The sequence below is a fragment of the Phyllostomus hastatus genome, unplaced genomic scaffold (genome assembly GCF_019186645.2).
Source record: "Phyllostomus hastatus isolate PE091 unplaced genomic scaffold, TTU_PhHast_1.1 phas_contig_38, whole genome shotgun sequence".
Lineage (NCBI taxonomy): Eukaryota > Metazoa > Chordata > Mammalia > Chiroptera > Phyllostomidae > Phyllostomus > Phyllostomus hastatus.
The window spans coordinates 8,313,656-8,337,651 of NW_025333869.1; the positions used below are offsets into that span (position 1 = coordinate 8,313,656).

The 23,996-nt window shown below is 42.9% G+C and overlaps 1 protein-coding gene across 3 annotated transcripts in view; it reads right to left on the bottom strand.

Moving 5' to 3' along the window:
- Nucleotides 1-1,074: 1,074 nt before the first annotated feature.
- Nucleotides 1,075-23,996, bottom strand: part of WDFY4 (WDFY family member 4) — a 345,693-nt gene continuing 322,771 nt past the window's right edge. For 2 of the 3 annotated variants that reach the window (XM_045841998.1, XM_045841999.1), the window contains 9 exons: nt 18,070-18,282; nt 15,142-15,289; nt 13,929-14,113; nt 13,536-13,694; nt 9,683-9,862; nt 7,546-7,728; nt 5,925-6,009; nt 2,232-2,343; nt 1,075-1,503 (listed from right to left, as the gene is read on the bottom strand). In XM_045841998.1, the coding sequence (XP_045697954.1) occupies nt 1,437-1,503; nt 2,232-2,343; nt 5,925-6,009; nt 7,546-7,728; nt 9,683-9,862; nt 13,536-13,694; nt 13,929-14,113; nt 15,142-15,289; nt 18,070-18,282 (1,332 nt within the window). In that variant the 3' untranslated portion in view covers nt 1,075-1,436. The remainder of the gene's footprint in view (nt 1,504-2,231; nt 2,344-5,924; nt 6,010-7,545; nt 7,729-9,682; nt 9,863-13,535; nt 13,695-13,928; nt 14,114-15,141; nt 15,290-18,069; nt 18,283-23,996) is intronic. The other variant, XM_045842001.1, reaches the window with a different exon arrangement.

The window sequence follows — 23,996 nt, forward strand, 5'->3', positions numbered from 1 at the left end:
TAGTGCAGGCAGACAGTACAGGGGGTAGCTGTCCTTGGTCTGGGGTCAGCCCTTCTCACCCAGGGTCAGTGCTCTGAACCTGAAATGTGTCTCCTCCTCTACCTTCCCCTTTGCAAGCACTTCAAAATTTACATATAGGTCCCTATTTTCTAACAATCCCTTACTCTCTATTTTAGATATAGCTTCTTTCTCATTTTTCTTTAAATTAACCCTGGCCATAAGACACTGAGTCCATTTTATTGCTATCCCCAGGCCTATGCTAAATTGGGTGGTGTCAGCCTGTGGGGCCTCTGCATAGCTAGAAGAATATGGGAATGCTTAGGATTCCCTAGAAGGAAAATCTCAGGGAGGGTAGAGGACATTAAGGATCTTAGCTGCCCAAGTCCCTCTGCATCCACCTGGGCTTGATATTGAGAGGCACGTGAATTTCTTTCAAGGCATTCTGAGGGGTGGGGTGGGAAGAAGACATCAGAATGAGGGTGAGGCCTTCAATGTCCAGCAGTTGAGTCGAGGGTGACCCAAGCACTGGAGGGTACTGAATTTCTCAGAGGGACTAACTACCTACTTGCCATGTAATTTTACATGTAGAACAAAAGTTACATAGCTATCAGATTTTCCCAGGATGAGCTCCAGCTCAAAATCAATATGTGAGCTGTGGCCCTGGACCTCCATGTAAGGATGTGCCCTGGAAAGAGTCTGCCAAGCCAGGACCTGACCAGGACCCACCACCTGCTATGGGGTGCAGAGACAAGGCAGGCAGGCCTAGGTGGGGTGTCTCTCCAAGCTGACTTCCCTATGCTTGCAGTGGGCAGTGTCATGTCTGTGTCCTGTGCCTCAGCCACAGAAGCCTGTTGAGAGTGGCCCCTCACTCTCCATGAGGCTCTGCATGGCAGGCAAGACCACCCTGGAGGAGCCTGGGGTGGAGCCAAATTCCAAGGGATTTGGAATTTGGAGGAGGATTGAAGAATGCTGAAGAAAGGTGATACTTCCCTGGGGCCTTTCTGCCTATCTCAAAATAGAGATGTAAATACCTGAGTGGAAAAGGGTGGCAACTTTAAACTCAAGAGCTCTTTATACTGGAAAATAGTTGTTTTAATAAAATAAAGACAATACAATATTTCCCCTTAGTTTCCAGTAAGCGATACTTTTTTTTTTCAGTGCAATAAGCTCTTTGGAAAAGTGAGAACTATGTGATTTGGTGTGCAGGTGGCATCCAAGAATCTGGGCTTCCAGTGTACTGCCCCCAGGGACCCCAAAACAAGCTTTCATTTGTTTGTAAAAGCGCATCCTTGTGCCATTCAAGGCCATAGTCCCACCAGCCCTTCCTCAGTGGCCATGTGGAGTGGAAATCCTGAGGTTTTCCTTGTGCCCAGGCACTGCGTCATCCTAGCAGCTGCCATGACTGCCAGGCCAGGGCCACCACCATCTCCTTCTTCCTATCCTTCTGCAGACCAGCAGAATATTCTCCCCTTCTCATCACCTACAAGGAGTTTGGTCTGGTTTCTGAGGAAGAAAAAGAATAGGCAGGAGTGTTAGAGTCAAGCCTGTGGTCCCGCTCATCCCAGTGGGCAATCAGGAAATTGCCAATATGGAAGTTTCAGTCAGGGACACCTGGAGCCTGCACCTAGCCTCCACCTGAGGCAGGGGAGGGAGCAGGAAGACTGGAGAATCTTTTGACTCTGCAGGGTAAGGGGAGTTATGTTTGAACTAAGAGGGTTGTGGCTCCCAAAGCACTGGGGGATTATCCACGAAGCTGGGGCCCCAGGAAGCAGGAGGAAGCCCTGGCTTTTTCTTTCCAATACTTCTAGCTGCCTCCTGTCCTGTCCTCTGAGAGGTGTGGCCAGGACCCTGTGGTGCATCTGACATTAGCTGTTCTACATTTGTTTGGAGCCCTTGAAAGGCATTTTCTGCAATATAGGATAACTATCACCTCAAATATTACAATTGGCAGTGGCCCTCAGGAAAAAGTTCCTCTTTAGGAAAGCAATATAATCTTTGGATTTTTTTATGAATTCATGGATATTCAATGAGAGAGGGCAGAAACATTGTTAAGAAACAATTCCTATGGCCATACATGGTCACCTGTCCTGAATCCTGTGCATGGCAGGCCCACCTGAACCACTGTCCTGAGGCTACTTCTCAGGACCAGGCTCCTAAGCAGAGACACAGACTTTCTCAGGGTGGCCACAGCACTCTCTGCGGGAGGACTCAAGGAGCCAAGCTGTGGTTACCTGGACATGGCGAGAGCTGTTACTGCAATGCTGGTCTTGCTGGACTTTCCTGTCAAAGCAACACTGATGTCCAGCTCTCTGCACAGGGCAAGATTCTTCTCCCACCTGTGGCCTGTGGGGATCGAGTGAGAATGTAGTTAGAAAACCCAAGTGGCTTCACACACATGCATGTGTACATCTACACAGAGGGCCACAAACACATACACACATATTTATATTTGTGGTCAGCAACTTGTTAAATTGAGGGGGAAAATATACTTAATCTTGGCCTGTGCTGTTGCAAAAAGGGCTGCCCCAATTTAATTTGCAGGCTGTGATAGTTACATGTGCTGACGTGCTGCGGTATCCATTGTGTACCAAATTGGATTTGTGTATTATTGCTTTCTAAATTGCATGCCTAGTTCAGCAAAATTGTTCATCAGTGTTTACTGGCTTTATGCTTAATAACATGCCCCACAATACCTTGCTGTTGGGAGGTAATGTAGCCCATAATTGCCTAGTGAAAATAAATTACATAAAGTTGGCTTTATCAATTTATCCAAATCCTCTCACACCACAGCCAATAATTAAATGCTGAGAATGTTTTTTCAAAAATATAACTCAATGATTGTTACTTTACTCATTTTAATGGCCACATTTGGGGGCAGACAGTAATGCCTTCAATGTGGAGGGTGAAAAGGCGAGACATGAGCTGGGTCTATCCCTGTGAAGTCACTCTGCAGGAGTCAGGAGAGAATGATGCAGCTGCCCCAGCTGTCCCCAGTCAGGGGCTGAAGGTGGCTCCTTGTGCATGCAGACAGGCCTGTGCACCAGGAAATGCATGTGCCCTGTTTGTGTTTATGGAAAAGTCTAAGCAACCAGCTTTCCCCAAGCACTTTTTATAAGCCAGATTGAATAAAAATCTATGAGGTGTTCCCTAAATAAATTGTGCTCAACTGGGTTGGTCCTGCTGCCAATAAAAAAGAAATGAATTCCAGACAGAAGTTAGATTACATGTGCACACACACACGCAGTACCTTTAATATCTTCAAGGATCTCCTTTTTTTGCCCCTTTTGACATTTGAGGAATATAGTAATATACACAACAGGAGAACACATATGCAAATATCCACTACTGGTGTCCTTTCCAACAATGGAAAGTTTTGAACAATGTTATGAGAACAACAAGACCTTCATTGGCTTAGGTTTGTAGATTTGCACATGGGTTTGCTAACTCTAAATTGTGGCTCAGCCTGATTTTTATGACTATCTCTGTGGCCTCTTGTCATTTTATCCTAATCCTCCTGTGAACTGTAACCACACCCTGGCACTTAAATCTATGGGGAAGTGGTGACCACAGGTCAGGACAAACAACAAGAAAAGGACATGGACCCACTGGCCTGAAGCCAGCTTGTAAGTTCCCTAATGTCATCAGCTGGTATATTAGGGGAACAGTTTCTTAGAGATCTGAGAAAATGACAGTAATTACCTACATTTTGTTGAGTAGATTCTTGTTTATGTCTATAATTTTTTGTGTCTTCCTCTCTGTACAAGTTAGGATATACAAAAAAATACCTCCATTTGACAGAGAATAAAATTGTGTGCCAGAGAAAGCTAGGTCTAGGACCTACTTTCCTGTTTCTCATCTCTAGTCTTCTTTACCAATAAACACAGCCTCACCCCAACTCTTGATCCTGAATAGAAACCTATGAATTTACCAGCACTACCAGAACCAATGTAGTGTCTCTGAGGTGTTCTTTGTTCATCTGCCCTTCCATGTATCTACCAAATCATCCAGCCATCATTCTTTCCCAGACATCCATTTATCAACCATCAGCTGAGCTTAGCTTACTGGACCTTGATAGCTTCAGAAGAGGACAGTAGAGCTCTAGACTACAGTGGCATGCTCTCATCCAGGTATACCACAGAACTGCTTCCTAAGCAGTCTAGAGAAGAAGAGCCCTGTGCTTTATCTCTTCCAAATAGATGGGAATAGGGGAGGATGTTTGCTGCCTGCTCTCTAAAGAAGAGCTATGAGTTCCTTGCCTAAGCCTCACCTCTCTTTTGTGAGATAGGCTGATTCCTTGTGGCCCTGAAGGGCCTTAGAGATACTAGGACTAGTGAACTGAATGTAATTGTAAATCTTTTTGAGGTCACTACTCTAGGTCAGCCCAGATTGTTGATGAGGGCTCCCAGATGGTATTATTTTGAAGCAAATTATTCCCATGTACAGCCTAGAACCTAGTAGCTGAGTAGCTGTGAGCTTGTATGAATAAAGATCCGTAAATCTATGACTAAATTAATCAAGGAAGTATGGAGTACATTTTAGAAATAAACTAATTGAATATGGCTACTCTTTTCCAAAGGCAATCCTCAGCAATCTGGAAAATTCTCTCCTGTTGTTAATTATGGGTCTGGGGATTCAGAACAAACTAGCAGGCCTCATAACAACAGAATTCTCACTTCCTAGTAGAATGTCTCCTTCCATCAAAGGCACCAAGAAAGATGTCTCTGTTCTGGGCCAGAACCTTTGATGAACACAGTACTAGGAAAGGTAGGCTTCATTGAAGTAGGTGGTGGTGGGACCACTGGGAGGTGAGAAAAGGAGGTGATAGCTGTGACAGGTCTGGTGGTGGTGGTGATGGTGGTTACATGGTAGTCACTACCTATGTTGATATTAACTTGCAGAGGTCACATCTGCTCTGGTGGCAGCACAAGTGAGAATGATAGTAATCATATGCTTCTGGGTAACTTTGGGCAAGTTACTGAATCCCTCTGTGCCTTAGTTTCCTTCTTTCTCATATGGCTGCTATAGTAATATCTACCTCATAGGGCTGCCATGAGAAGTGAGAGAATGCATGGCAAGTGTACACAGTGGAATTGCTCATGGTCAGCTCTCACCCTCACAGCTTTGTAATGATGGTGACAACAGAGCCAGTGGTCATGAAAGCAAAAGGTAAAGCAGATTTTCTTACTTCAGTCACCTCTCCCACAACTCAAAGAGGGCTCTCCTCCAGAAGGGTGGTTCTCTCACTTTGGTGCACTTTGGGAACTTGATAGACACAGAAAGTCTAACAATTCCAATCTTTTCCCAGGAGTTGGGTTGAGAACAGAACCCAGATCTACATCTTAATAAACCTCCTGGGTGATGCTGATGCAGACAACCCTGGAGCCAAGTTGAGGAATTTGTCATGGGGAGTTTGTTGGGTTGAGCCAGAATTAAAAGGGCAGGCTGGGGCCTATGGAACCACTTCCTATCCCTATGGATAAGGCAAGGCCCCTCCCTGCTCCTGTCTGTAGCCTCACTCTCCAAACAAGTAGCCAGCTGGACCCAGGCCCTGGGCGGGGAGTTTGACATTGAAGAGTCCTCCAGGCAGATGGAAATCATCAGATTAAGCTCTGCAAGTTGTGTCCCTTTCCTGATGCTCAGGAGGCCCTGGCAACTCCCACCACCACTGTTCACATATCCAAGCAGCACCCCAGAGCTCACTGGTCCCTGCAAGATGAGGTAGGAACTCAACAGAGCTTCTACATGTAGCTTTACTTTCCACCAGCATTTCAAGATAAACTGTGTTTCCATATCCCCAGCCCTTGGCAATGGCTTCCCTGGGCTCTGAAAGCCTGGGTGGAGCCACAGCCCTCAGGCTGAGCGGGGAGACATGGAGGCCTGAGCAAGACAAAGGTACCTTGCATTTCCCCTAGCAGGGCAGTTACCTCTCAGGCTGGCAGGCTGAGCCGAGGGCTCCTGTTGGGCTACCAGCCCAGGAACAGACATCTTCACATCCTCAGTCTTCCAAATCTGCCCAGAAAACAAATAACACCATGAATTGGTGAAATGATCCTGTCTGCAGGCCCAGGGCCCATCCCATTCTTTCATACCTGGGGTACCTCCAGGGAACGGGCAAGGGCATGGCACCTTTTCACCTCTGATTGTAATGGATTATTGGGAAAAAGGTACTTGGGCTCCAGCTTCCATGTGCAAAGGGTTAGCCAAATACAGTTGCAGCTTGAACAAGTTTACTCTCTATCCCATGTGCATAGTACATCTTCCCCCAACCCTTTACCTGTTGGGATGAGACTCAGCAGCCAATTTATTATCATTTTACATAGCTAATGTCATCTTGTCCCTCTGCCACCATCTCTGGAGGCCTCCTTCACCACTCAGCTACTGGGCCTCCCTGTCCTCTGTATCTGGCCCTTAGTCCCAAAGCATACTGCCTGGCCTTTAGTCCCTCAGGCTGACCACACATGGCTTCTCATTTTGCTGAGTCTGGACTTTCTGTTGCTTAAGGACAAGGACCATTCCATTTAAATGCTGCTGGGCCATACCAAGAGCTCAGTCACCAAGCTGAATGAGCGGTGGGCCCATGGAAGAAATGCACTTCATGCTCAGCCAGCCAGGCTCCTCTGATTTACCCATGGTGTGGACAATACCCCACTTCACATTCCAGCCAGCTCAGGATACCCTGCTCTGCAGAGATTCTGTGCTCCTCACAGCCCACAGATGGGGTCCTGTAGAGAGACTTCTCAGGAGATCCTCCTCAGCCTTATTTCCTGTTCATGTACACTGGCCCCTCAGCCAGCATGGCCTTCTCCATATTCTCTGAATTTTCCTTATCCTCAGAAATTGGTTGAAATGCCACCTTCTCTGATGCCTCTGTTGAAGATAAGTCCATTCTCCTGTTGATATGTCCACCATGTTATCCATTCTGTTTCTTGAAGCATCATCTCCATGATTACCCTGAGACTGAGGGTGGAGGGCCTTGAAGGGCAAGGCCAGGTTGGCACACAGCAAGCTCTCAAAAATGCTTGTGGAATTCAATGGGCATTTTGTTGAATATCTTGTAGTATTTGATTAATATGTCCTTTTACAAACTGTTAAATTCAATTGAGAGTTTTTTGAGTAAGCCTTTTAGTTGTTTATATCTTTACTCATTCATTCATCTTTCATGTCAGTTTCAGAAAAATCACCTATATTTTGTTTTTTTCCCATCCAGTTCTTTCTACCTCAGTATTTCTCTTTCCTTCTCAGTTTCTTGATGGTCTCCCTCTCTCTATATATATATTTACTATATATAGTTTCCTGATGATCTCCCTCTCTATATATAACATATATGTATAACATATATATAACATATATATTATATGTATAATTTTAAAATTTATTTAACTGTTGGCCTGAGAAGAGCCTTGTCCTTGCTCTCACTTGCTATAGGGACCTGGTCCAGAATGGTCTCAAATGCAGCTGCAGATTCAGACCTTTGGAGGAAGCAAGCAGAATAAAGATGAACACATTTCTTTTACGATGCCCTCATTCTGCCCAGGCCACACCTACCCGGACTATGCCATCTCGACTTCCAGTGATGATGACATGGCTTGAGTCCCATGCTGGCCCTTCCACCATGCAGCAGCAGGTTATGGCTCCTTCTGGGCCCCAGGCTGTGGTGATGTTGGCTAGGGGCTGTCCATTGACATTCCACAGGGACAAATGGGCTCCAGCACAGGAGACAATGGTGCCCTGCAGCAGTGAGATTTGGCATCACTCCATGCTGGATTACTGCCTGCCCATCATGCACTTGCTTAGCTGCTCAGTTTGTACACCCAACCACCCTCACCCTGATATCCTTTGAAGACTAATCAAGAGACTCCCAGACCTGCTAAGACATTTCCTTTTTCCCAGCTGCCTCACAGGCTTGCTCTGCTTCCCCATAACTATAAATTCCTAGCTTTTCACATCCTGTAACCACATGTTTGGGTACTGCCTTCCCTGCACCACTGACTGGCTCACCCTTTGGACTCCTCTCACAACTCTCTCCCTGGCAGTGTCCACCTCTGGCTCTGTACACAGGGCTTACACCTGGTTGGCCATCCCTGTTCCCAAGAAGTTTTGGACATTATCTGAGATAAAGCAGAATACAGATGTTCAAATGACTGCATGTGGCTCATAAAATTGAACAATATCTCCCTAGTGAGAATTTCTGAAGAGAAATTTTCTTACTGCAGCTTCTAAAACGTTTCTATCCAGAATGTTTTCTCTTCAAGTGCTTGTCTACTTTGTGTTCAGTACAGCAGTCACAGGTGCTCAAAGAATCATGTCTTTAAGCCTTGCATTATTATCCACAGAAGGGATTCAGACAGCTCTGTGACCTCCATAGCCTCCCTGAGCTGGGCTCTATCATGTCCCTGTCTCAATGGTTTGCTGTCCTCTTCCTGAGGCCAAAGACCTTGTCTGCCCAGCATTGAGCAGTAGGACCAGCAGGTAATTAGTAAACTAAGTTGGCTCCTAGACGAGTTCAATAATTTGCCCTGATAAGTCTTCTCTGATGTCTGGTACATCACTCATTATGGGTTTTGTCACTCATCACAGATCAGGGCTGGCTCCTTCCCAATACATCTACCCATTCAGCTACTTACCCAGTATCCTTCCATCCCTTTATCCATCCATTCCATCCATCCATCCATCTATCCATCCATCCACTTGTCTATCCATCCATCCCCCATTCATCCATTCATTTATCTATCCTCCATCTGCCCATGTAACATTCATTTTGGATTCAAGCCTACCTGGGACATCATTTTTAGCCAAAGTTGGACCAGAAATCTCCTTTATCTCCCCTACCCTATGTTCCCCTTTCCTACTGTATTCATGTCCTAGGGCCCTGGGGTTTTCTATAGCAGATGTAGAGCCTCTGTATTTTCAGGGAACACTATACCCTATGACAGGGGTGTCAAGCTCATTTCCACTGGGACCCATATCAGCCTCACAGTTGCTTTCAACGGGCCAAATGTAATTGCAACTCCTTAACAGGTAAGGAGTAGTTACATTTATATAGTCCTAAAATTATTTTGGCCCTTTGAAGGCAACTGCAAGGCTGATGTGGCCCCAGTAAAAATGAGTTTGACACCCCTGCCCCCCTATGATGTGGATTCTAGCTTGGGAGAAACTCCCCACTGAGATTTACATATGTATTTATCTAACTCTCTCTCTCTCTCTCTCTCTCTCTTTCACACACACACACACACACAACTCTTGATAGGCTTTTCTTTGGTGGCCAGCATAGAGAGACAGGCATAAACACTTCCTGCCATGGAGACCAGAGGCACCAGCTGAGTCAACACTGATTTATAGTCAACAAGCTGAATTAGTTAAGCCCAGTGGATCCCTCACCAAAGCCAACTTCTTGCCCCAACTTCCTGATACCCATGCCGGAACAGAAACTTCCCACTGCCCCCACTGCACCAAGGGAGAAAAATAAGAAAGCAAAAAGTTAACTCTAGACCCAGATGCTGCACGTGTTAATGACTCCATATCTGCCTGTGTAGAGAATGCTCTACACATTTGGGGCCCTATCAGCATGCTAGGGTCAGCATTTCTCTGCCCCTGAATTTTCTCTAGGGGAATCATCTACCATGCAAGCACCCAGGCTCACAGAAATGTCAAGGACATAGACATTATGAAAGAGGGGCCTCACTGAGATGTCACTGATGGCCATGGCAGATATGCCCTCCTGGTGGGCAGGCAGGCGAGCCACATGAGTGAGGTGGTCTAGGTCCCACAGGATGCAGGTGCAGTCTTGGGAGCCACTCACAAGGATGCTGAAGGTGACTGATGCTGCCAGGCATGTGACAGCCTGCGTGTGTCCATACAATGCCTAGAGACACAAGGCAGAACCACAGATTATGAAAGGGACCAGCAATCCAGCTACTTGGTGAGATACTCCACCCTCCCTTTTATTGTTGGGCCCCAGATGAGGAAACAGATTTGGAATGATTCAGTGATTCCAAAGTCTGTAGGATGTGTGTGCCTGTGTGTGTCTATGTGTCTATGGCAGCCCCCTCAGTTCTATCCATCTCCAGCATTGAAGTCCAGCTGAGAGAACTGGTATCCTTTTATCATAACTCAAGCGGACACCAGCAGCACCCTTATGCTCTGTATTGCCTATGTTTGTCTCTCATCCTGAAGCAGCATGTGCTACTATTAATACACAAGGGTGCTGATTTACAATGTGTGCATTCCAAACAGCGGCATAAACATCACTTGTGAACTTCTTAGAAATGCAAATTCTTGGATCCTAACCCAGATCCACTGAATTAAGAACTCTGGGGGTAGAACCCCAAAACTCAGGTTTTCACAAACCTTCTGGAGAATTTTCACACACATTCAAATTTGCATGGAAAAAAAAAAGGGACCTCAGAAATGCATGCAACCCTGGAAACTAAATTTGAAAGAAAGCAGGGAATTCAGGTCATAGTTAAAACAATATAACTTTTCAAGTCTAATGAATCCAGGTTCATAGCCAGTCTGGCCATGTGGCAGTGGGTGACTCAAGGCCTCAGCCTCAGCTCCTCAGGATGGCCTGCCTGTGCATGGTCTGGCCTGGCTCATGAATGGTTTGTGTCCATATCAGGCCAGAGGGCTTGTTCCCTAAGAGCTTGTTCCTGGGGGGTTGGGAACTGCCACTGGTAATGATGTGTTTGCTACCAGAACTGTCCTGGAGGTTCCTGGTAAGCCTGATGTGAACCGCTTTTCACACATATGCTTTCTGCCCTCTGAAATCAGACAGAGAAGTGTGGAGGTGGCTGTTTTAAATGTGGTAAACCTCCGTCTTCTGCACAGACCACCTCTCATTCACTTGTGTCAAAACTGTCACTTTGCCTGGTCACAGCAGTTATAAGTTCTGCCTCAGATTTCTGTTTGTCCTCAGTGGAACCTAACATGGCACCAACCAGATGGTACTGGCAAGGTTCTAGCCATAACCCACAGAAGAACATTTTGGTCATCTTGGGAAAATAGAAACTGTCTAGATGAATAGAAGAAAGCAGAGGATTTGACAGGAGCTTTCTGGTTGTCTTTTCAGAATAAGTTAAGTATGGTGACTAAGTTCTAACCATAGGGGACAGTGACTCCAAAGAGTGAAGGCCAGGAGGCCCAGGAAGAGGGCTGGGGATTCAGAGTGAGGAGCTCTGAGCCTGCTGTTTGTTAATAGAGCTGCATCTGCTGCTACCTGCAGGGAAGCTGCAGAGTGAAGGATCAGCCTGCATACATGGGCACCACCCACCTACACAAGGCTTGTTGCCTAAACTGAAGCACCAGGAGGCAGCCAGCATCACCCCATCTAGAAAGACCTGGGAAATCAGAGAAGGTGTACAGCAGTTTTAAATGTGTCCTCCATCAGTTCCTGTTGTTCCTCAGAATAATACTTCTCTCCATGGTCAGTTAAAATAACTTCATTGTATCATCTTAGGAAGAACTAAAGTAGCAAAAATTAAATGAAATAAAAACCTCTTACAATAATTCTTCATGCTGGTACAGTGAGGTAAGATGGGCCCTCCTAATTAAGGCCCTCCTAATTTGAGGCACCATAAATCTATATAATCATTATAGAAAGCATTATGTCACTGTTCCCTAATTTTGCTTCTTAAAAATTTATTTTAAGGAAACAATCAGAAGCAAACAGCAATCTACATAGGATGTTTGCTGTGGCACTATTCAAAATAGTTAAAGCTTGGTAACAATGGAATTGTTTAGTTTTAGAAGAAATGGTTTATAGAACTATGGCACATTGACATAAAACAATTGAAATGTAATTTTATGAAAATAAAATAATATGAAACAAATGAAATGTAAATTATAGAGACTGTAGAAAAGCAAAAATGATTTGACAGGCTGGGTGAAAATGGAATAAACATATGTACACAATGGTATACACAGAATGGTATAAATGTGTATATTTGGGGTGATAGCATGCAATGATGAAAACTTTTATAGGGATTACAGAAAATTGTTCTACTTGGAAGTAAATTTGAAATTAGTCTTTAATGGTATAATATCTTTTAAAATAAAACACTTTCAAAAACTGTTTATAAAACTATTTAATGAAGACTTCTCTGTTTATAACTTAGGGGCAGGCCCCCAATGCCCAGCAGCTGGTAGTCTGGGGGATCCCCAAGTCCATGTCAGCCTCTGTAGGCACATGATAAGGGATTTTATTTTGCCTAGGAAATAGGAACATGCAGGACTCCCATACCCTTTTCTCTTGTTTTAGAACAAGGAGAGGATGATAAATTACATTTTATCCTGTCAGTGCTGGGCTTGTACAGTGCATCTTCACTAGTGAACAAGACCTTGGAGTAGGGGTGCAAGGGTTGCTTCCCTTGCTCCCAAGGCTTGTGATAGCTGGGAAAGGAGGACAGTCTACAGAGCGATGAATGCACAGTGTATTCACTTAGGTCTGGAATAAAAACCCAGACCTCTGACATGGCAGTTGATAGAATGGAGAAACATGAAAATGTGAAAGGGCAGAAGCTCTGAGATTGGCTTTGGGGGACTCCTCTGAGAGTCTAGGCAAGGCAGCCTGCACTTGACCTGCACAGCTGCCTCTTAGCAGGTTCTGCCACCTCTGCAGACTGATTAACTCCCTCGTGGTTACTGTGTGCCCAGTGCACACCACACATGTGCTGGGATGGACTGGGAACACCCACAGAAACCCAGGATTAGTTCCAGTGAGACATGTTCAGTTTAGGAAATCTGGTCAGTGGTCTGTTTTGTATGATTAATTTTGTTTTTTGTTACTTTAGGGCTATATGGTTATTACAAAACAGATATAAAAAGTCATGGCATTTTAGAGTTGGAAGTGTCCCCTAGTGATATTCTTGGGCAGGTTCAACAGTACACAGGGGAAAAGCATGGGTTTAGAGTTAGACAAACCTAGATTAAAATGCAAACTTGACCTTTCTGAGTGTCAGTTCTGAAAGTAGAATAAGAATACCTGCTTTACAAAATAGATTAATGTGTGGAGCTTTCCATAAACAGTGAATAGCATTCTGCTTATCACTAGGAGTAATGCTGTTTGTGAGGTGAGACCACCCCCCTGCCCATCTGCTTTGCTTTCCTGCCACCACCACTCTTGTCTTTCATTTCCTGACTCTGTGATTTTGGATGAGTCATTTAACTTCCTCGCACCTAATTTTTCCCCTACTAGTAATGTAGGAATGACAATGGTACCTACTTTACAGAGCTGTTGAGGGGGTGAAGTGAGGTTACCTACATAAATGTGCCCATGGCAAATGCTCAAACATGTTCTCTAATGCAAAGAAACCAGTCTCACTGGCACTGAGGTGTGGTGGCACCTACCCTGTGCACTTGCATGGACATGAAACTGTGCCCTGATGACACAGAGCTATATGCCACCCTCTGTGCATCACTTCATTCTCTGCTTCTGAGGTTAGGAAGTTGGGGCCTGTGAGCACACTGTACCTGACCAAGGTACACTTGCACTATGTACTATACCTGCCCAAGCCACCACACCTGCCCAGGCACTGTACCTGCTTGAGGTGTAGGCCTCTTGGGCGGCCTTTGGCTGCATTGAGCTCCCATACACACACCACAGTGCTAGTCCCTGAGGTGATGATTGTCGTGGGGGATGGGCACACTGCACACAAACAGCGGCCCCAGGCAGCCAGGTTCTCAAATGTCATCAGGATCTGTGGAAGACAAATAGAATAGACTCCTTAGAATGAGTTTGGAGGCTCGGCCTACAAGTACCCTTGGCACAGTCACATGAACCCTCTTACTCCTGGGCTGGGAGCAGAGCTACGTGGAAGATATGGGCCATGGGTGACTGTGCCTACTTTAGACTCACCCATCTCCTGACCATCTCTGCCCCATCCAGAAGGAGGTTGAGACCTGCAGTTGCCCTGGTTCTCTGGCCTACTCACCTTGTCAGAGCCATAGTTCCCCAGGCAGCAGCTGAAGTCATCAAAGCCCCAGCTGAATGTCCTGTTCCAGAGAGGAGGCAGCAACACCTTGTTCTTCTCCACAGCCAGGATTGTCTTCTCAGTGGGAACAATGTGGCCAATGGCACCTTTGGGGGACTCAGAGCCTAGAGAGAAAAGGTACATATCTGCCCCCTAGTTAGTATGGTGGGGCTCACAGTCAAAGGACAACATCCCCTTTAGCTGAGCCCAGAAAGGAGCCAAGAACAGGCAACCTGGACTCAGCAAAAAAGGAACCTGGGCAGGAATGACTGGCCAAGGCACCTCACCTTAAGGCCTTATTCAAGGGGCAATGTTAGATCCTGGCCCCTAGGAAGCCCCATGGCCCTGAGGCTATCCCCTGGTCCCAGGCTCTATCCCTAACTTAGCAAATACCTTCAGTGTGTGGCCATGTGGGTCTTCAGTGTCTCTTAAGGGATGATGATAGGGAAGCAGAGGCCAAGGTTGTAGAGGCAGATGGCACAAAACCATAGGAGCCTCGGGAGGTTCTGTCCTTCTTGCCCTTCACAGGCACCATGTCTAACAGGGCTGGATGTGCCAAGGACACTGTTCTTGGACTTCAGAGCAAAAAATTACAACAAACTTGACTTTACACTGCTCGGAACCAGAATGTCCTATGCAATGGGATTTCCCAAATTCAGTGCACACCTCAGGGTGTCACAGATGTCAGAATTCACCCACCCACAGCTTCTCTAGGAAGTGACAGGGCTGGAACTCACACCCAGGCCATCTTCCCAAGGGCACATACTCTTGTTAACTGGCTGCAGGCCCACCTAGGTACTCAGGAGAAGCAGAGACTTCAGGTACCAAGCACAGGAGGCTGCAGCCCTCCCTTGAGAAACCTGGGACTTCACCATTCAGCTTTGAAGGTATGGACAGGTGTATGTGTGCATGAAATGGAGAGAAAGAAAAATAAGAGAAAGAGAAATAGGGGGTTGTATATGTATGTCTCAGATAGATAGACACACAGGGTGTGATAAAATTCATCCTGGACACTGTCAGAGCAGAGGCCTTCCCAGATTCCTTCTAGGCCTAGATACACAGTTGGACCCAAAGCCCCTGCCAAAGTCTGTGCCCCTGAAGCTCCAGAGGAATGCCAGTCACTGACGGGAAACTCTTGAGCAGAGAGCCAAACTAAACAGGGCCAGATACTCACCTTTGACTGTAACCTGGGAGGGTCGCAGTGACTGTAGGCTATAGAAAAAGGGCTGTGGGTGGCTGGGCAGGCTCAAAGGTGTGGAAACATCCTTTCCAGATGAAGGCTTCCCCGCAGCTGTCCTGGCTGGGTGGGGTTTAGTAAAGAGCTGGAAAGACAAGATGACAGGCATACATGCACAGACCCTCAGGGGCACACAGATAGGCAGACAGGCAGACAGTTAGAAGAGTTGTGTGCGTGCAAGTTGCAGCTGCCCTCTGCTCTGGGTGCTGCCTAGGCTGGGCTTGTCCCTGACCTGGGTGGACATAATCAGCATAAACAGAACCATCTGGTTAAACCCTTGGATGTCAGAGATGAAAGGCTTGGGGATCAGAGAGGGGCAACTAGTTGCTCAAGGTCACAGTGTAGGATTGGTAGGCATAACTTTCCTGGCTGCCAAATTTGTCTTCTTAACCAAGCTGCTTGGGAAAAGCATGACCTCACTGAGGAGCCTCTGGTCCCCAGAACAGTTGTCTTTCATATTATGGGATCAGAATGGCCCTCTCCTCATCCCAGATCAATGTCTCTCTTCATTCGCTGATACTGTTTCTCACATTTTCCCCTTCCTTATACACTTTCTGCAGCTGTGTCCATCTGATACAGAATTCTTTAATAGCTTCTATTAAAGTATTTCAAAGAGCACAGGCAAACCCCATCAGAGGCCTTTCTTATTTTTATTTTTCATAGATCTCTATTGTCAAATTGTCCCTAATGCCAAACTTTTTGCATAACCAGGCAAAGGAGGAAGTGAAGTCTGTGCTGCCTGGCAGAATCCTTGCTGCTAGGCAATAGAGGGTGGGAGAGGCTAGTTCTAGTCCTCCATATCCCCTCACTTCATGACTGAGTTCCTGATAGGATGCTTTCCTTAGTCAGTGGGCGCATTCCTAGGTACCATAATGGAGGGGCTGAGGTGGGAGCTGGCCTCAGCTGGGCACTCAGGCAGAGGCAGGGCTCTGTGGGCAGCTGGGGGCCTCAGAACAGCCTTGGTTCAGTTACAGTACTCTATCACATGCTGATTACTTAGTAAAGCTAGGTGGGTGGCAATAGAAACAGAAATCAGAGTGATGATCTTTACATGAGCATTAGGTAAAGAACATTCCCTTGCACAGCAGAATGACTATAGCACTGAGTGTCACAGCTTTGGCAGGCACAACCTCTTGATGGAATGGTACACAGTACTACACCATTTTTTAAAAAGATTTTATTTATTTTACCTTTAGAGAAAGAGGAAGGGAAGGAGAAAGAGAGGGAGAGAAACATCAATGTATGGTTGCCTCTTGCATGCCCCCAACTGGGGACCTGGCCCACAGCCGAGGCATGTGACCTGACTGGGAGTTGAACCGGCAACCCTTTGGTTCGCAGGTCAGCCCTCAATCACTGAGCCACACAAGCCAAGGGCTGAACCACTTTAACTTTGTCTTCAGGATGGGACCACTTGGAGAATTCTAATTCTGATAATTATTTATAAATATTTTTAACAGCTTACATGATATATCATTAAGTAAAATCAGAACCTAAAATTCCGTGTACTCTATTATCACATGATGTGAAAATATTTTTCCTTATGAACAAGATTGTGATTATATAACACAGTACACAGATGGTAGTGACTACTGTTTTGAATTATTTACTTGCTTTATCTGTATTATTCTACCTTTAAAGTGAAATAAATAAAACCATTAGGCTGCCCAAGTTTCTTTCCTAAAATTCTCTCCTTTCTACCAAGCCTTCTCTGAGAAAATCCACATTCAAATGTGCCATCTATTCTTTAAGTCACCCTTAGGACTTGGACCTTCCATAGTCCCCTTATGATAGCTAAGTAAACACAAGCATGTCACCTAAGACCAGGCAGAAAAAGATGTTATCAGTTTTGCATTAACTGAGTTGATCCTGTCCACTTCTCATGCAAGAAAGGCTGTTGCCTAGGATGGGCCTGGAATTGGCTGGTCTTATGCATTCATTTCGCAGTGTAACTCCTGATTGCCCAGGCTGGGACACCAGCTGGGTGGTTATGCTTCTAAATCCAGATGGCTGTGCCACAGATAAAATTCCTCTACACTAAACTCAAGTTTGAAGATCAACAGAGCCAGAATCATTTAAGTAAATATTCAACTCTTCTGCACGCCATTCGTCAGAGTGTCAACATGAATGTACAGCCTCATATTGCTACATGACTATCCTGACAGGGAATGGAGCCAGTAATAGGCTCATGTGAGATCCCTGTGATTTCACCAGGGGCCCAAGGGGGGCAGAACTGAAGTGTTCTCCCATGAGGGCAGTATGACATGGATTTGCTGGTCAGCCAGATATGGCTGAAGCTCTACTTCTGTTCCCAGCTAATGATTCAATTGTGGGAAAATTATTTATTTCCTCATCTATAAAAGAGTAATTATTTTTACACAGAGCTTATGAGAGGATTCAATGAGGTAACCACACTAGTAACTAACATTTGTTGAGTGCTAATCATATTTCAGGTACTTTTGAGTACCTCATATCTTCACTCATTTGATCTTCACAACAACTCTAGAGGGTGGATATATATAAAGGATTACATCCTGTGGATTTATCATACTGTCATCAAGTACATCAGAGATGGATGTAGTCTTCATCATTATCATGAATAATGTCATCACTTTCATCAGCACCTGATGATAACCGAGAGTGGGCTTTGATATTGAAGGTGCAGGCAGATGAACAGAGACCATTTTGCCTATTCAGTCCTCTCTCTTGCTCCCATCCTAGGGGCAAGTTCTCTCTCTCTCTCTCTATCTCGCTTGCTCACTCTCACTCTCACTCTTGCTCTCGCTCTTGCTCTCGCTCTCTTTCCTCTGTCCCCACTCCAAGCTCATTTATTTGATAAAGGAAGACAAAGGATATGGCATGCTGTACCTGTTTGGGAACCTGTCCAAAGTTGCTGACAAATCCCAAGATGGTGTTCCTGATCAGGGGGTCACTGATGCTGCTGAGGTCCATTTTGTCACCATAGAAGTAGGGGTGGAAGGTATTAACAGCCTCCACTGCTGCTGATCCTTGCTGCTTATACCCAAAAATGAGGTCTATCCAGTGATGGAGGTTGGCACTGACGAAGTCACTTTCCAAAGCCTGGAACAAAAACCCAAAGAGCATGTAAAATGCAGGCCTCTCAGAGACTCACTGCACATATCAGGAAGGGCAAATGGTTCCTGACTCTGCACAGGAAATGAGTGATGACTCCCTGGACTTGATGAGTTCTAAGTGGGCAGATGTGCAGGACACCCAAGGATACCCAGTTACTGCCCTCAGCTAGTGGCAAAACAGATCTGACTGTTCCCACTACCCTAGCTCATCCACTCCATAAAATAACCATGAGGGCCAGAATATCTAAAAGAAGTGACAGCCAAAGGGAAGAGTCCAAACTGAAAATAAATTCTTGGGGTCCTGCTGAGATCTGACACAGAAGAAATGAGAGCTGATCCTAATCAGAGAATGTTGGGTGGCTGAGACTAAATGTTACAGTTAGGAGAACATACTCTGGAGAGGACTGGACCCTAGCACTGCGACTTATGTTCCTTAACATCTCTGTTCCTCAGTTTCTTCATCTGCAAAATAGGGACAATAATTGTACCTTCTTTATGGGTTTATGGGCAGATTAGTTCATGCCTGGTGCATGGTTATCTCCATGTAGTATTAGCCACAATGATTACATTGAGCACCCACTAGGTACGGGGCATGGCTTGGGGTTTTATGTGTGCTGTCTCTGCTCATTAGCACCACCTTTTGCTGGCATGAAAAATGCAATATTCTTAGTGATTTCACTCTCTCACCTTTGAATTCCTTAAGCTTCATTTCTACAATGACTTTTACCTCCATTCAACCTAATCACGCACTCCCATAGACACACCTTCACCCATGCCAGTATCTGTAACTACTTTTCTTCGAAATCACTCATTCAATCATTCCATTGGTGAAAGCCACATCTTCACTTTGCTGGTTGTTTAACTGCTTTCTAAAATTATTCTTCCACCTTATTAGTACATACAGTCCCTTGCCCCTCTACTTATTTTAGTTGTTAATCTATCAACACTCTCCAGTCTTTAGCAACATCTTGATCCAGCTCAAATTTAGTGGGCCAATATTTCAATAACACTATGGCCAATATCTCATTTTATGAATCATATGTACTTCCATCTTTTTATAACATTCTGAGTAAATTCAAATATTTTCTGTCTTCATGCCTATACCAGAGCAGCTGAAGAACATCACACAAGTGGGAACATTGAACAATCTATAATTTTGGGTCATTAATCTCAAATGGACAATGAGCATTGCCAGATAACCCAGATATGTTTCTCTGGTCAACTCATGCTAAATTGTTTCACATAACTATTTCCCATTTCCTGTAAATCTCCTCAATTCTGACCCTGGCAGTCGGTCCACTGTCAGCAGTTAACCATACCTTCCACTTTACAAAGAAAAATAGAAGCCAATTAGGAAGTCATACATCTTCCTGAAAACACATAAACCTACCCTCATCTGCTACTTGCTGATTTCCTTCCTTCCTGTTTAAATCAAGAAGCTATCCCACTTCTTCCACAAAGTTTAACCCTCTACCTTTGATTTCAATTCCAAATCCTCCTGCTTTCTCATGAAGTTATTAATCCTTTTTTATATTCAATGTCCCTTTCCCACTGTCTCTTAAACATGCTTTTTAAACATTTAGATACAAAGCCTTAACATTTCCTTAAACTGTCATCTCATCCAGGTACTATTCTCTCTTCATTCTCTCCTTCACAACCAGAATTTTTGTTACCCATCCTTACCCTCTCCATTTCCTTATTGTCGTTCACTTACTTTATTTTTATGTGTATTTGACTTATTGTCTAGTGCCCTTTTTTCAGGATGAATAACTGCCTTTAATATTTCGCACACAGCAGGCCTGCTAGTGATAAATTCTCTGTTTTATTTATCTGGGAATGTCTTAATAAATTTATTCTTCAGTTTTGAAGAATATGTTTTGCTTGACATAGAATTCATGGTTGGCATTCTTTTAGCACTATCAATATGTCATGCAACTGCCTTCTGGACTCCTGGTTTCTAAAACAATATTAAATGTTAATCTTATTGAAGACAAATTTTAGGTGATGACTTCACTCTTCTTGTTTTCAAAATTCTTGTTTTGACTTTATCTCTTTTTAAACTTTATTTTTCAACTACAGGTTACATTTAATATTATTTTGTATTACATTCATGTGTATAGCATATTGGTTAGATAATCATATACTCTGCAAAGTATTCCCCCAATATTTCAAGTACCTGCCTGGTATCATACATAGTTATTACAATACTATTGACTATATTCCCTCTGCTGTCTGTACTTTATATCCCCATGACATTTTGTATCAATTTGTAGTTCTTCATCCCTTCACATTTTCACCCAACCTCCCAACCCCTTTCCCTTCTAGAAATTGTCAAAATGTTTTCTGTATCTGTGAGTCTGTTTCTATTTTGTTTGTTTATTTTGCTCATTAGATTACACATACAAGGTCTGGAACAAATAATACCCTTTTATATTACAAAATCTTTTATTACAAAATCATGAGCATGTAATTCTGTAACAACAATATCACAATCAAGCACACCTATACTATAAATTATACTATACTATACCTATACTATACCTGTACTATAAGTTATACTAAAAACTATAAATTATTACACTTATATTGTTACCCTACCAACCACACTCACACAGGTGTTACTTCTGCTAGATCCTGTGTAATCAAAATCATGAAGTATTTGTCTTTTACTGTCTGACTTACTTCATTTAGCCTGAAACACTCTAGGTCCATCAATACTGTTGTAAATGGTAAAATTTCATTTTTTTATGGTGGAGTAATATTCTATTGTATATATGTACTACAGGTTTTTTATTTTTTATCCATTTGTCTATTGATGGGAACTTGGGTTGCTTCCATAACTTGGCTATTGTAAATAACACTGCAATGAACATAATGGTGCATATATCCTTTCAAATTAGTGTTTGGGACTTCTTCAAACTTATACCCAGAACAGGAATTGCTGGTTCATAAGGAAGTTCTATTTTTAATTTTTTGAGGGATGTCCATACTGTTTTCCATAGTAGCTGCACCAATATGCATTCTCACTAACAATGCTCAAAGGTTCCCTTTTTTCCACAGCATTGCCAACATTTGTTGCTGGTTGATTTATTGATAATAGCCATTCTGGAAGGTGTGAGGTTATATTTCATTGTGGTCTTAATTTGTATTTCTATGATGATTAGTGACTTTGAGTTCCTTTCATATGTTTATAGGTTATCTGTATGTCATCTTTGGAGAAGGGTCTGTTCAAACCTCTGCCCACTTTTACATTAGATTGTTTACTTTTTGGTGTTGAATTGTATGAGTTGTTTATAAAATTTGGATATTAATATCCTTATCAGATGTATCATTGGCAAATATGTTCTCTCATTCAGTGGGTTGTCATTTCATTTTGTTGATGGTTTCCTTTGTTGTGCAAAAACTTTTTAGTTTGCTTTCTGACTGATGTAGTCCAGTTGGTTGAGCATCATCTTACAAAGTGAAAACTCACTGGTTTGATTCCCAGTCAGGGCATGGGCCTGGGTTGTGGTCCTGTTTCCCCTGTCAGGGCATGTATGAGAGGCAACAAATTGATGTTTCTCTCCCTTTCTTCCTCCTTTTCCCTCTCCCTAAGAATAAGTAAAAGTTTAAAAATCTCTAAAAAATAAAATAATTTTTTTTAGTTTGATGTAGTCCCATTTGTTAGTTTTTCTATTTTTTCCCATTCCTGAGGGAATATTTCAGAAAAATATTCCTAAGAAAAATGGCAGAGATTTTACTACCTAAGTTTTCTTATAGGAGTTTTAGGGTTTGGGTCTCTTACATTTAAGTCTTTAATTTATTTTGATTTTATTCTTGTATATGGTGTAAGAAAGTCATCTAGTTTTATTTTTGCATGTATTTGTCTAATTTTCCCAATACCATTTATTGACTAGACTGTTTTTATCTCATTGCATGTTCTTGCCTCTTTTGGTATATATTAATTGACCAATTATGTGTGGATTTATTTCTGGGCTCTCTATTTTGTTCTATTGGTGTTTGCGTCTGTTTTTATGCCGGTACCATGCTGTTTTGATTACTATAACCTTGTAGTATAGTTTGATATCTGGTAGCATGATACATCCAAATTTGTACTTCTTTCTAAGATTGCTATGGCTTTTCAGGGTCTTTTGTGATTCCATATAAACTTATGGATTATTAGTTCCAGTTCTGTAAATAAGGCCATTAGTATTTTTAATTAGAATTTTGTTGAATCTATAGATTTCTTTGGGTAATATGGACATTTTAATGATATTAATTCTTCCTATTCATACACACAGTATATGTTCTACTTATTTGTATCTTCTACATTTTTTTTCAGTGTTTTAATTTTCTGAGTACAGGTCTTTTACCTTGGTGAAATTTATTCCTAGGTATTTTTTGGATGCAATTGTAAGTGCGTTTTCTTAGTTTCCCTTTCTGATAGTTCGTTTTTGGTGTATAAAAGCACAACAATTTCTGAATATTTATCCTTCTACTTTGAGTTCATTTACCAGTTCTAGTAATTTTTTAGTGGACTCTTTAGGGAGGGCTCTCTATGTATGTCACCTGCAAGTAATGACAGCTTTACTTCCTTATTTCCAATTTAGATACTGTGTATTTCTTCTTATCTGATAGCTATGGCTAGTACTTCCTGTTGTATGGTAAGTAAGAATGATGAAAGCAGATATCCCTGTATTTTTCCTTATCTCTAGCAAAACACTTTCAGTTTCTTCATACTGAGTATGATGTTGGCTGTGGGTTTGTCATATTGCCTTTATTATGTTAAGGTTTGTTCCCTTTATTCCTGCATTGCTTAGAGTTTTTATCATAAATAGGTGCTGAATTTTGTCAAATTCTTTTCCTGAATTGATTGATATGATCATATGATTTTTAGCCTTAATTTTGTTTATGTGGTGTATCATGTTAAGTGATTTGCAGATATTGAAACAATGTTGTATCTCATGAATAAAGTCCACCTGATCATGGCATATAAGCTTATTAATGTATTGCTGAATATTTTGTTGAGGATTTTTGCATTTATGTTCATCAGGGATATTGGCCTATAATTTTCTTCCTTTGTAGTGTCTTTGTCTGGTTTTGGTATCAGGATTATGCTGGCATCATGAAGTGATGTTGGAAGTTTTTCCTCCCCTTAATTTTTTAAGAAAGTCTTGAGAAGAGTAGGTGTTTGTTCTTCTTTGAATGTTTGGTAAAATTATCCATGTTAAACTATCTTATCCCAGGTGTTTGTTTGATGGGAGTTTTTTTATTACTGAATTGATTTCATTGGTTATAATTGATCTGTTAAGATTTTCTGTTTCTTCTTGATTCACTCTAGGAAGAGTTCATGCTTCTGTAAATGTATCCATTTCTTTAAGCTTCTCCAATGTGTTGGTGTATCCTTGTTCATAATATTTTCTTATAATCCTGTTTATTTCTGTAGTGTCATTTGTTACTTCTCATCTTCATTTCTGATTTTATTTATTTGTGTTCTCCCTTTTTTTTCTTGATGAGCCTGGTTAAAGTTTTATCAATCTTGTTTACGTTTAAAGAAAACCATGCTATTTGTTCAATTGAACTTTGTATTGCTTTTAGACTTTATTTCATCTATTTCTAATTTTACTTTATATTTCCTTCCTTTCACTCACTTTGGGCTTGTTGTTGTTGTTGTGTTTCTAGTTCCTTTAGGTGTAAGGAGAGCTTATTTATTTGAGAGTT